Source organism: Aethalodelphis obliquidens, unplaced genomic scaffold (genome assembly GCF_003676395.1).
Source record: "Aethalodelphis obliquidens isolate GAN/ISIS:26980383/991018 unplaced genomic scaffold, ASM367639v1 scaffold25, whole genome shotgun sequence".
Lineage (NCBI taxonomy): Eukaryota > Metazoa > Chordata > Mammalia > Artiodactyla > Delphinidae > Aethalodelphis > Aethalodelphis obliquidens.
Window position 1 is genome coordinate 24,246,946 of NW_020837969.1, and position 13,042 is coordinate 24,259,987.

A 13,042-nucleotide genomic window follows, 5' to 3' on the forward strand; every position below is an offset into this window, starting at 1 on the left:
TTCTCCCGTTGCGGAGCACAGGCTCCGGACGTGCAGGCTCAGCGGCCATGGCTCACAGGCCCAGCCGCTCCGTGGCATGTGGGATCCTCCCAGACCGGGGCATGAACCCGCGTCCCCTGCATCAGCAGGCGGACTCCCAACCACTGCGCCACCAGGGAAGCCCTAAAATCAGGTTTTTAAAACAAGTCCTTAATATGATCTTCATCTGCTGCTTCATTCATTCAAACATTTATTAATTGCCTTTGTCCTGCACACACACAAAAGTAATTCTAAGGCAGTTGTCACTGTGATCAAGAATAAGAATAAAATCATAGTAATTGATATGCCACTGACTACGTGCTAGGCCCTCTTCTAAATGCTTTATGCATGCTAATCTAATCAAGTGTATTTCATCCTAAAAGGGAGTGACTGTACTAGCTATATTTTATAGGTAATGAAACTTGAGGCACAGAGAGGTTAATTAACTTGCCTATGGGTGTATAGCTAGTAGGGTTGAAGCTGGAATTTGAACTCAGGAAATCTGGCTGTAGAGTTTACATCTAATGCCATATTATTGCTCACAATATTAGATATTTCCTCTAATATAGAGTTTAATGAGAATATGACTAAGTTTAAAAATAAGATTACAGGGTGAAAGATGAACGTGTCCTGTAAACATTGGAAAAGGCTTCAAAATCATGTTCCAGTGCCACTGGAGATCCCACCATAAATTGTAGATAGATCTTTAGGACTTGTCATGGAAAGACTCACTAGTCTCATTCCAAAGATTTAGCTGTTTGTAATACCCATTATAATATCTTCTTTGGTCGTATTGCTCAGAGAACATATCCTTTGTAATAAAATATATAGCTTAATGAGTTTCTTTATAGCGTAACGAATTTCTTATTTTTGGAGCAGTCTTCATAATTCCATTTAGACTTCATGACTTAGGAGATACTGCTCTCTATCTATATTTGCAGTGAATTTTGTTGGTGTTTCATTGTGGAGTTGTTTTTGAACAGTGAAACAAATCTCTTCTGATTGTTGGAGGAGGTCATCAAGAGGACATGACCACAGGTCATCCTGTGAACTGGACCCAGTCAGTAGGAGGCTCCTTACTCTAGTGCCTGAAATGTACATTTCACCTGCTATTTCCACACTTGGACCCAGTTCAGGGTCACAGCCTTGGGAGAGTAATGTGAGCCTACCTGGACTGTACACGTGACTGAACGCTGCTAAAGCCTCTATATGAACTCTTAAGATTCTGGCGGGCGGGTGCAGAGTTAGGCTTATTTTGCGGCGCCCAAGACAAGCCTCGTGTATAAGTTCCTTTGTTTATTAAATCTGACACCCACCAATCTGGAGTTATCTGCCTGTTTCTTCAGTCTTTCTTTGCCCTCCTCCTATGGGGGCCAGTGTTGGATTTTTTCTGAACACGGATGTATTCCAGGAAAAGATGATGGAAAAGTCTAACTTTTTCATGTCCCAACTGGGGCCTATGTCTTATGCCAGAGATGAGCTTAACTATGGAAAAATGAAACACTCAAGAAAGAGGGACCACAAATAGCAAGCTGTTGCTTGTTGTGTTTTGGGAATGGTGTTCTCAGGAGAAGCAGCCGGAAGATGGCTCAGTGTTGGCTTAGGGGCCGAGACCTCTTTCCTTTGTAAGAGGAGACCTTTGTGATGGAGAACTGAGCACTGTAGGTGCTGAGAGCTTGGCGTTTCTGAAGTGCTACGATTATGTATCCTATCACTTCTAGAAATGGTTTTTGAAAGGCTGCCGGCTTTTTAGGGAGGCTTATGACAGGGTTTTTAGTTAAACTATTGTGGCTTGTGGGCACGGCACAGAATTGGGAGAGCTGGAGCCTCAGTTCTAAACCTCATACTAAAAATAAAGAGCTTTATGACCCTGGGAAAGGCAGTCAGCTTTTCTGAACCTCTTTATCATTTATAAAATTAAGAACTTCAAACTAGACACCTAGGATTCTTTCCTGGTCTAAGATTTGATGTGTTTCTCTCTGAGTCAAAGCATCAACGAATGGAGAAAGTTAGAACTAATGTTCTAACATGGCACCCCAGGTTAGGGGGTGGATAATAAAATATTTATTTATACCACTCTTTCATGAGTAGATATAGTAAGAGCTGATGCAAAACCCACCAGTAGAGCCTCTTCTTTCTTCACGTTTGGCATATTTGTAAATAGCAACAATAAGTCCCATAAAGTGTTCGTAGAAATAAATAAAATTCATGTTCATTACTCCTAAATATCAGTAATGATATCACGGTGAAATTTTCAAATCAATCTTTGAGGGGAAATGAATAACTTACGTATAATATATTCATTATCTTAAGTAGCATTATTTCTATTGGATGGTTCACGTACTAATAAGGCAAAAGAAAGAAACTTTTGCTCAATGAAAAGTGATAAAAATAGTATTTGATCTGAACAACTACCTTCAATAATCTGCAAAATGATGATAATGATTCTTTCTTTATATCACTGTATTGTGTTACATAATATAGTCAATAATAATGTTAATAATAACATTAATATTCATCATCTCATCGTCCCCAAGGAGGGTACCAGGGAAGTCATATTAACACTGATACCTTTATTTCTAGTTTATTAGCTAACATGGTGATGATAACAGGCCCCTACCTTGCTATCCACATTCCCCCTCCAGTGTGCTATGTAATGGCTGGGAATTTCCACCACAGGGCTGCCACACATGAGCTCGGGCTGCTATGCTTCTTCTGTCTTCTTTCTTAAGAGGCGCTGCGATGAGAACACAGCTCCGTTACTTCTAAGTGCAGTGACATCCCCACTGCTGTCTTGTTCCCCCTTAGATCCTTCAGGACACATCTGCAGTGGTCCTTCCTCCCAGAAATGGAAAGTGGTCTTCCCCTTCACATAGCCTTTTTACTTTTTCACCTGAGTTTTAAAGCAACATGCGTGGCGTGGTGCCTTTAAGTGTTATAATATTCTTCATCAAAAAGGCCACTTCAGCTTTTACTGTGGTTCTGTCCCTATAAGCATGAGCCTTTGTTCTGAGCTGGAGCCTGGGAACACGTCCCATAGTGCCCTCTGTTTTCCATCCTCCTCTTTCCTCTGTTTCTTCCCCAGGTTCCTCCTTTCTCCTTCAGAAAACACACTCTCTCATTCTCTCTCTCTCTAACCCATCAGAAAACATCATTAACTCATACAAACAGATGGGCCAGATGATGGGAGAGATAGGATCGCCAGCCTAGACCAGCAATCACAGCTGACTCACTGACTCAACTGAATCACAGTCTAAACAAATAGTGATATAAGATTGGTGCACACCAGAGAATCACCGTTTGAATTTTATGACCAGGTCTGAAATAAGTATCTTACAGCCTGTTACAGAAAAGCACGTTTAAACAGTCAGAGTCCTAAGTTTTTCTGGACCTTATGTCTGCTCCAAGACAGGCGGCTAAGCAAGTGAGGATTCTTTGGGAGACTGCAAATTCGGGACACCATGACCAGGAGAAGAGTTGTTTCGTGATTTATGGCTGAAGGTGTGCATTCTACATGCTATTGGTCAGTGATGATAAAGTAGGTATCAGTGCCTCTGTGGATTTCCTGTTGCCCCTTCAAGAGCCACCATTTAGAAGCATCTAATCAGGTATAAAGTGCTGGGGGTGAGAAAACCTTTTCAGGTTGCCACTGCACTTTGGACTTCCTCTTCAGATTTTCTAAACTAGTAAAAATACTATTTCACATCTACCTGCATAATTTTGTCTGTTCTTTCCCCACTTGAGCACATAAAATATTCCCAGGTAACATGATGACAACTGTTCTGATCGCTCATTTTTCTGTTGGTTCCAAATGACCAATGAGACTAATTAAGTCCTCAAGGAAACACTCACCTTTACTGTCAATAGGTGGTCATCTTAACTAGTCAGGATAAGTAAATAGGGCCAGTCTCTAATAACCAAGGAGGCAATCCATATTTCCTTTTCAAAACTGGGATGGGGAAAATTTGTGATGGAGGGGACACTGAATATTTGAATACAATGCTTAAATATGTTTACACATGTTTATATTATCATTATGCCATGTATCCTGGAGTTAATAAATCTAAAGTTTTTGTCAGTGGTTCTCAAAGTGTGGTCTCTCCACCAGCAGTGGCATCAGTAGCACCTGGGAACTTATTAGAAATGCATATTCTTAGGCCCTACCCCCAGACCTTCTGCAACAGAAACTTTGGGATGGGACTGGTAATCGGTGCATTTTGATGCACAAGTGAGTCTGGTGCAGGGTTTAAGTACCCTGGTTTTAGGATGTTTCCAAGAATGAGCCCTTTTCTTTTTGTCTTTTTAAAACAGTGTGGACCAATTAAATTGTCCCTTTTCTGAAGAGCATGTAATCACACTGAACAATTGTTCATACATTTCTCAAGTATATGTTAATCATATTAGAAATGTTCTCCCCCTTTCATTCAAAAGGGAAACATCCTTTTAACATTTGGGAGCACCTGAACAGGAAGACTCCAATACAAAAACAGCAAGGAAATATACGTGCAAATGGTTCTCACCTATGCTTAGAAAAGATCCACAAGAGTTACCCCTTAACACTACTTAGCTGAGAGAGGAGTAGAAGAGAATGTGGGAGTGAGGTAAACGCATAAAAAAATACAGAAAAAGGGCATTAAAAAAACATATGAAGCAGCTTATGTTTAATCATAGATAAAATGCTCGGTGAAGTCCTAAGAGGGGTATCTGAGCCTGTAAGCCAGTGCTTTAAATGTTATTGTTTTCACTTCCTGGACTTCCATCTCCGTGACAGGGTGGGTAGTATTGGGGTAACGTGTGGGAAGCACGTTACCACATCAGTCCTGATTAATCAGCTGACATTTATTGAGTGTTTACTATATCCCCCCCAGTTGGGTTAAAACGGGAATGCTGGAAACACCGTCTCGGCTTTTTAACAAGCTTTTACTAGTTGAAGAGATGGGAGTCAAACGGAAACACTTGGGCACAATAAAATAACATGTTCAAAAATGAGGCAGAAGACAGATTGCAAATGCAGGGGGGCTGCAAATGCTGGGGTCACTCTGAGTGTCTAGTGTTTAAGAAAGAAGGCTACAGGGGGCAGGTGGACCTCAAAGGATGCTTACTATCTGTAGTGGATTGTAGACATGGCCTCAGTTCTCCTTCCCGAATCTCTGCCCCTTGGCAATGCAAGTTTCCAGCTCCTCACATTGAGAACTCCTGTAATTCGCCTTGTAACACAGGCAGTGGTGAGGTGCCAGTTCTGAGCCCAGGCCTCAAGACACCTTGCATGCTTCTGGCCACTCTCTTGGAACCTGTCCAGCCGCCATGAACAAGCCCAGGTTAAGCCTGTTGAAAGAGACCACATCCATTAAGAGATGAGCTGTCTCAGCTGAGGCTATCTGAGACTAGTCAGCGCCCAGCAGCACCATCAGTGAGCCCAGTCAAAATCGCCGCTCCAGGGGCTTCCCTGGTGGTGCAGTGGTTGAGAGTCCGCCTGCTGATGCAGGGGACACAGGTTCGTGCCCCGGTCCGGGAAGATCCCACATGCCGCGAAGCGGCTGGGCCCGTGAGCCATGGCCGCTAAGCCTGTGCGTCTGGAGCCTGTGCTCCGCAACGGAAGGGGCCACAGCAGTGAGAGGCCCGCGCACCGCAAAAAAAAAAAAAAAAAAAGTTCACGGATCCACAGAATCCTGGGCTATGTGAATCAATATTGTTTTTAGGCCAACAAATTTTGGACTGTTTGTCATACAGCAGTAGATAGCTGATACAAGGTCTGAAAGGTGGAGAGGAAGGGAGAAAGCATTCTAGGCTGGAAACAGGTTGAGAGTCAGAAAGGTGTGAGGTCAGGTCAAAGAAGAGTGAAGACACCAGTAGGATTGGATGTCTGACCACTTTCTTCCAATAAATCAGGAGCATGAGCATTTAAGAGAACATATACTGGAAGTCAGACCTGACTATTACAACTCTTGAGGCGCACCATCAAGCCCTAAGAAATAGGAATGCCCACATGCTGAAACACAGTGAGCTTCAGTACCCCATCTGTCCAAGATGTACTTTGAGAGAGTGAGGCATTGTTTTCTAGCCAACTATATTATGCCAAGGGGGAAAAAAGATCTTTGTGGCCTACAATCTGCTTTTACTTTTTATATAGAGAAGTCTAAAGTTTATGTGACTTACTTTCAAGAAACTGCTAGAGGCAACTTCACAGAATCCCAGAGTAAAGGATATTATGTAGCTAGAGTGCTTTTAAAATCTTAAATTCTCACAACGTGGATCTAGTAGGCCATTGACTAACACACAGCTTCGACTCAATTTTATTAGATCACTGAATTTATTTTTTTACCATAAAAAGCACGAGAGAGATAGTTTCCTTTAAATGCTAAAAATGTGTTCTTTCTGTTGAGTGGTACTTGCCGGGACAGAACATCCCTGGGAGATGACGGATTCTTGTTTCAAAAGCAGCTTCTTAAATTTGGCGGGACAGCGGTGGAGGGTTCCGAGGGGGATGGGATGAGTTAGGGTGGGGCGGGTGTGATATTCAGATGGAACAATATTTAACCTACAGCCCCTCATGCCTGGGATCCTTTGTACCAGCAGGCACGGAGGCGTCCTTCGTTTCATTCAGTTTTTTTTTTTTTAAAAAAGCGGAGTAGTTGACGAAGCGCCAGAAACTTTATACCAAATGGTCTTATTGAGCCACTATTTTATTCAAGCAATGCTCAGATCAGCAGTACCCCAAAGGTCAGAAAATCACGGCGAACGGGGAATTTCCACAGCAGAAAAGGCAAGGGTAATCAAGCCTGAAGCGTCCCACGAGGGGAGCCGTGGAAGAGGCAGCAAACCTGAAGAGCTGTGTGTGTGCGCGTTAGCAGGGGAGCGAGCGAGATAGAAAGTTGTTCTAATTGCAGCCTTTCTCCTGCGAACGTGTTGCTCCCTTTGGTCTCTCCGGTAACCAGTTCACCCAAAACTTTTCTGCCACGAGGCCCCGGAAATCCCGCGTGCTCCCTTCCTGCGCCGGCTAACAGGTCCCCGGTCAAAGAAGCGTCACCTCTCAGACCCCGGGAAATCTCCGCAGCCCCCTCAGACTGCAGCCTGGTCGCCGCCCGGCCTCCCAGTGCAGCAGTCGGGGCGACGGAGAGGGAGGCGGCGCGCAGGCCAGGGAAGACCCGGGAGGACCGACTCGCGGGCCGGGCTCGGGCATCAGCATGGGGAAGGGAGGCGCGGGCCGAGCTCGCCCCGCAGGTAAACAGGCCGGCGAGGCGCAGGGCGCTGCCGCCGCGGCCGCCCAGCGATTTCCAGGCACGCAACTCCGCCTCCAGGGATCTCTCCCTCGCGCGCTCGCCCCGCCGCCCGCTCGCAGCCTCAGCAGCCACCGCAGCATCACTTCACACAAAGGACTGTTCCCCGCCGAGCAGCACCTCCACGTCCTCCTCCGGTGACGGCAGCCCCGACAGCCGGGCTCGGGCGCGGCGGCGGCGCGGGGAGGACCTGTCACTCCCAGCAACCGCGGCGGCTTTTTTTTTCTATTTTGCTTAAAAAAACATTTTTCTTTTTTGCCCTTATACTGCTTGGCCTTTCTGTGGTTCCACCCACCTCTTCTCTCCCTTCCTTCTCCTCCTCCCGTAAACAACTCTCCCACAGCTCCCGCCAATAAATAAATTAGGAGGAGGGTAAGGGGGAGGGGTGCGGGGGGAGGAGGGGAGAGGAAAAGGGAGGCAGCGCGAGGGAGCGAGGCAGAGTCCGAACCGACAGCCAGGAGCCCGCACGCACCTCGCACCATGAGATGGCGACGCGCCCCGCGCCGCTCCGAGAGGACCGGACCCCGGGCCCCGCGCCCCGGCCCTGCCGCCCGCTCGCCGCCGCCGCCGCTGCCGCTGCTGCTGCTGCTGCTGTGGACCGCGGCCCTGGCGCCGGGGGCGGCCGCCGGCGACGAGGCGGCTCCCGCGGGGGCCTCGGTGTGCTACGCGTCCCCGCCCAGCGTGGGCTCGGTGCAGGAGCTGGCTCAGCGCGCCGCGGTGGTGATAGAGGGAAAGGTGCACGCGCCGCGGCGGCAGCAGGGGGCACTCGACAGGAAGGCAGCGGCGGCGGCGGCGGGCGAGGCAGGGGCGTGGGGAGGCGAGCGCCAGCCGTCAGCCGCCGGCCCGGGAGCGCTGCCCGCCGCCAACCGGACCGTGCACCCGTGGCCCACGGGCCCCGCGCCCAGCGCCGCCGAGCCCGGAGACGAGGCGCCCTATCTGGTGAAGGTGCACCAGGTGTGGGCGGTGAAAGCCGGGGGCTTGAAGAAGGACTCGCTGCTCACCGTGCGCCTGGGCGCCTGGGGCCACCCCGCGTTCCCCTCCTGCGGGCGGCTCAAGGAGGACAGCAGGTATATCTTCTTCATGGAGCCCGATGCCAACAGCAGCGGCCGCGCGCCGGCCGCCTTCCGAGCATCCTTCCCCCCTCTCGAGACGGGCCGGAACCTCAAGAAGGAAGTCAGCCGGGTGCTGTGCAAGCGGTGCGGTAAGTTCCTCGCCTCGCGGGGCGCGCTCGGGCGGGGCGGGGAGGGCGCACTCCCGGGGCGAGGCGGGCGCCGGGCTTCGACGGCTTCCGGGCGGACGCGGTCTGAGCGGTGGAGTTTCGGGCTTGGAAGCCTCTGGGCGATCCTCAGAGAAGGAGGGTTCGCGGATTGGATTCCACGGGCAGCGCCTTCGCCAGTGTCCCGGTTTCGAGGCATTGCCATTGGTGAAAGCCCAAGTTTGGTCCTCGGTTGGGGCCGCCTCAAACTTTTTAATTCCTTGGGGTTTCGTTCGCCAAGTAGAATGGAAATGGGCCGGCTGCTTTCTTGCGCGTGCCTTCTTGAACTCTTTCGTTAGGAGTTGCTGTTAAGGGCAGCCGTGTGGGGCTTTTCCTCTGAAGGAGGAAAGGTGAGTCGGACAGGACTGTAAAGTCTTCCCATCACTTCGAGTCCGGAGTGTGGACTTGGTCAGGGGTTTGTGTCAGGGGTTTGTGTCTATGGAGAGTCCAACAAGAAAAGGACAGAGCACTGCGATTCCCCTTGCGATGTGGCAGAGTTTTTGGCGAACTCATTGTCTGAACAGACAGGTGCAGTCTGCACCTTGTGAAAATGTGTATGTGAGAAGTATATAAAGTTGGGTGTTTTCTTTTTGCTGACATCATGTCAGGAATTTTTGTTTTCATAGTATTTTCGTTTGGAGTATGCTTTGGCACGTCAGGGCGTCAGAACAGATGAGTGTCATTATGGAGCTTCGCATGTGTAGGCCCTTAAGGAGAATTTCGGAAGATAAGTTTAGCAATCGTGTTTCAAAGACCTTTCCCGATTTTACCACTGCAAAGGGTTCTTCCCAGGTCTCCTTAGTATTATCAGGTCCGAGAAATCAGCTGATAAGCTGATTACATTTCTGAAGTAGCATTACGTTTATGCCATTCATAAAGTAATTTCTAGGTTCTAAATATTTGTGTAATTTCCTGATGATCATGTAATCACTAAAACATAGAGGGGTTTCTTCTCAAACCAAAAATTAACATGATTACACATCACAGATTCTAACGTGAATAATAGTTTTCCCCTGGGCTTGATGTATCCGTCTGATAGATGGTTGGGTTAATTGAATTTTTACAAAACTCAGCACCATGCCATGCTGGGTCCGCCTGTGATGTACAGTGCGTCAGCTGTTTTCAATTCGTATCAGGTGATGGTTATTTACATTTCTGATGAGCATTTCTGATGCTTGTAGCCTGCGGTTAATTGATGCCTAACGATTTGGTTTTGATGTCAGGGAAGAGCATTGCTTATCCTCCATTGCCTTATTTTCACAATGCACTTTGTGCGCCAGAGACCTGTTAAGATTGCACCACTCTGTGGCCGGAAGCTGTTCTCAAACAGTGGTGCTGAAGAAAGCTGAGTGATGTTGGGATTCCCCGGGTCTGGCTGATAGATGTCACTATAAAACATGGGAAACTCTCTGCTGGGAGCTGTCTTATTAGGAAACACAAAAGCTCCTCACCATTGAACTGCATCATATGTTATTCTGTTAGAGAATCTGAAACAAAACATTTTAAGCCACGCTGTCATCCCATGTTCACGTGTTTTATTGTATGCCGTTCAGGAAGGATTTTGCTTTTACCCCAAACCATATGAGTGGTGGATCACTTACTGCACATGGTGGAAGTTAATATAAAGGGGATTGTAGTTGGCACTAATGCCTAGGATGGGGGGTGGAGTGTTGCTAGATAAGCCATGGTGTTAGCTACGCCTTCAAACTAGAAGGAGATGTCAGTTTTCAGGGGTAAACTTCTTATAAGGGTCCAGAGGACGCTTGGAAATGGAAAATTCATGTTGTCTGGAGAAATACTATTTTCGTGCTTCTAAGCCGAAAAAGCTTCACTAAAGGTAGTCTTGCCTTTTTGTTTGCCAGTCAAAGGAAATACCTAGTTGTAAGCTGTGGCATGCTAAACAAAGCAGGGTTGTTTTTTTAAATGAACTGCAAATCTCCTGCGTGTAATGTAGTAGATTAAGAAATCATGAAGTTACTGCTTCAGGTTTGTGTAATTATTGTGTATGTTTGGTGATTTTAGGGTTACGTACTTTAAATTACGATACCGCGTGAAACTTTAATAGGTTGAGCTAAAGACTAACTGAAATCGTGCTCAAAGCTTCTCTTGGATTTTTACGAACATAGTAGTTATTGTGACATTGTAGGCTGTAAGTAAATAGTATAAGCTATTTTATATAAGGAAACTCAGTAAGTCCATACTTGGAATATGGGGTGTAAAAGTGTGTATGTGTGTGAAAACTTGTGAATTCTTCCAGTTGTGTGGTCTGGTTTAACAGTGCCATTCAGAACTTACCAGGCAAAGGAACACAAATTGGGCAAAAAAAAAATGTACAGAGAATAGGGACTGATTTGTCGTGGTTGAGCTGCTTCTGTGTGCTTCTGGTCAGGAGATTTCAGGGAGAGTGATGGAGCAGAGGGTTCTTATCTAACCACAGGAAGCTGCCCTGGGGGCGCGATGGTTGTTCCGGCCTGAGCCCTGATGCTAGGCTGGAGAGGGGATATAGCCAAGTCATTTTGTGACATCATACCCAGGGCAACAGTTTGCAGCTCTCCTTTGCTCAGCTGCAGTGTTGTTTCCTACAAGTTACTTCGTAGTGTAGAAACTACACGTGCAACAGATTAGCCTTAGGGTTGAGCTAATGGAAGTCTTCCCTGAATTATTTTCTCTCTCCTCCCCGTCCCCTCTCCCCATCTAAGAGAAACTCCTGAGTAGAGTCTGTATAAAAAGAAGCTCTCCTCTGAACAATGGACTTTTGGAAACAAAAACTGTGTAGTGTGTTTTAGGTGACAACACAGAATCTCATAGCTTGTTTGCTTTATGTTTGAGGTTTGTGTGAACTACACTTCCTTTACAGTTAAATTCTTCCCAGTCTTTGCTTTCTCTCTTGCTCACTACACAGGCTAAGACATTTCTAGGTCTTATATTTATTGGAATGGAGAATAATTTGCTGTGCAATTAAATTGCCATTATTCAAACAAATCATTGATGTACTACACTTCTAGTTTTCAAAGCATTGCGGTTATACTAGGCTGTAACTGATTCCCAAAAAGGAGTAAAAATACTGATGTTGAATACATCTATAATTGGCCCATGCAAGATTTGTACATCAGTTGTGTTCTTACAAGCCAATCTAAATATTCAGTATATTATATCATATTGGAATGTGTAATAATGCAAACATGTTTGTCAGATATTTATGATCAACTTCTTTCTTTTTCTCATGTCCTCAATAACTATTTCATAAAGTGTGCTGACCTTATGGTGTTATGAAAATGACAGAAATGCTGCAGGGATTTTCCAGCCAACTATTGAAGAGAATTATTCTTAATAAAAGCTATATTAAGGGTATAGCAATAGGAACAGATACAGCGTGGCTGCTTGTCTTTCATAAATGTGTAAATGTAATTTCCCAAGTGCTTGTGATGGCTCTCTTTAAACTGTATAAATCTTACTGTCAATTCTGTACTGTATTTAGAACATTTCTTTCTGTTGAGTAGAGAAACCGTGTATGTATTTATATATATTTATTTTAAAAAATGAAACCAAGATGGGTTCTTTGGGAAAACAACTCTTTGGAATAAAAATATTTTAAAAGGTGAATTTAAATATCTGAATCAGTATATTACAGGCACTAGGGGATCGTTCTCATCAAGTTGTGGGAGATCTATAAATCCTCTGGATCTAGGGAAAGTTTTACCATATGTCTTAATGTATTAGGTAAGACCAGGAAGCTTAAACAGCCCTGAGGGTCAAAACAATGGGCTGTGCTTCCGCTGGCCTGTATATTTATAGCAAATGAGAGCAAAAGACGTGATTGGGCGGGCTATTGCCCTTGTCAAATGCAATCTATTCATTGTTCAGGAAATCTCCTTTGCTTCGATGCCCATTTTCTTCCTGTTATTTTTTTCTTAATTATAAACATAACATCTTTTAAAACCTATTTTTAAATTTCAGTGACAAGTGATGAACTGGCCAGGTGTCCAAAGATCTTGAAACTCTCATCTGCCCTCAGTACTTAGCAATACTTAGGTTTTTCGTTTCGTTGTTTTTGATATGCTCAAATGATGTGGAAACATTATGTCTATAGGTAATTCTGATTGAATGGGTATCTTGATTAGCCTTATATAAATGAATGATAATGAAAACAAAGTATATAACGAGAAACAGTGGTAGGGATTCATGTATTATTACAGTCATTGAAAGTATATAATGAAAAAAGTTTGTAAAGAAAACAAAAGGTTAAAAAAATAATTAGGGCTCTTATGGACTCATGCAATTTGTTACCAAAAACAATAGTGTAACAACATGTTTTCGTCAAAGTTTTCATAAGAAAGTGAGAAACGAATCTTTAATGTCCTTACTTTGTAGACAGTTTTCCATTCAAGTATGAATGCTCTAAATTTGCGCATGCACATTTTACTCTGGGCTGTTACGTTATCATGAACTTTAAGTTAAAATGAAAGTAACATTATGAAAGAATGTATGACCT

At 45.3% G+C, this 13,042-nt stretch overlaps 1 protein-coding gene across 1 annotated transcript in view; it reads left to right on the forward strand.

The window, feature by feature from the left end:
• Positions 1-7,775: 7,775 nt before the first annotated feature.
• The window catches only part of NRG1 (neuregulin 1), a 1,019,883-nt gene continuing 1,014,616 nt past the window's right edge, over positions 7,776-13,042 (forward strand). The window contains exon 1 of the mRNA XM_027122786.1: positions 7,776-8,496. Coding sequence (XP_026978587.1) covers positions 7,776-8,496 — 721 coding nt within the window. The remainder of the gene's footprint in view (positions 8,497-13,042) is intronic.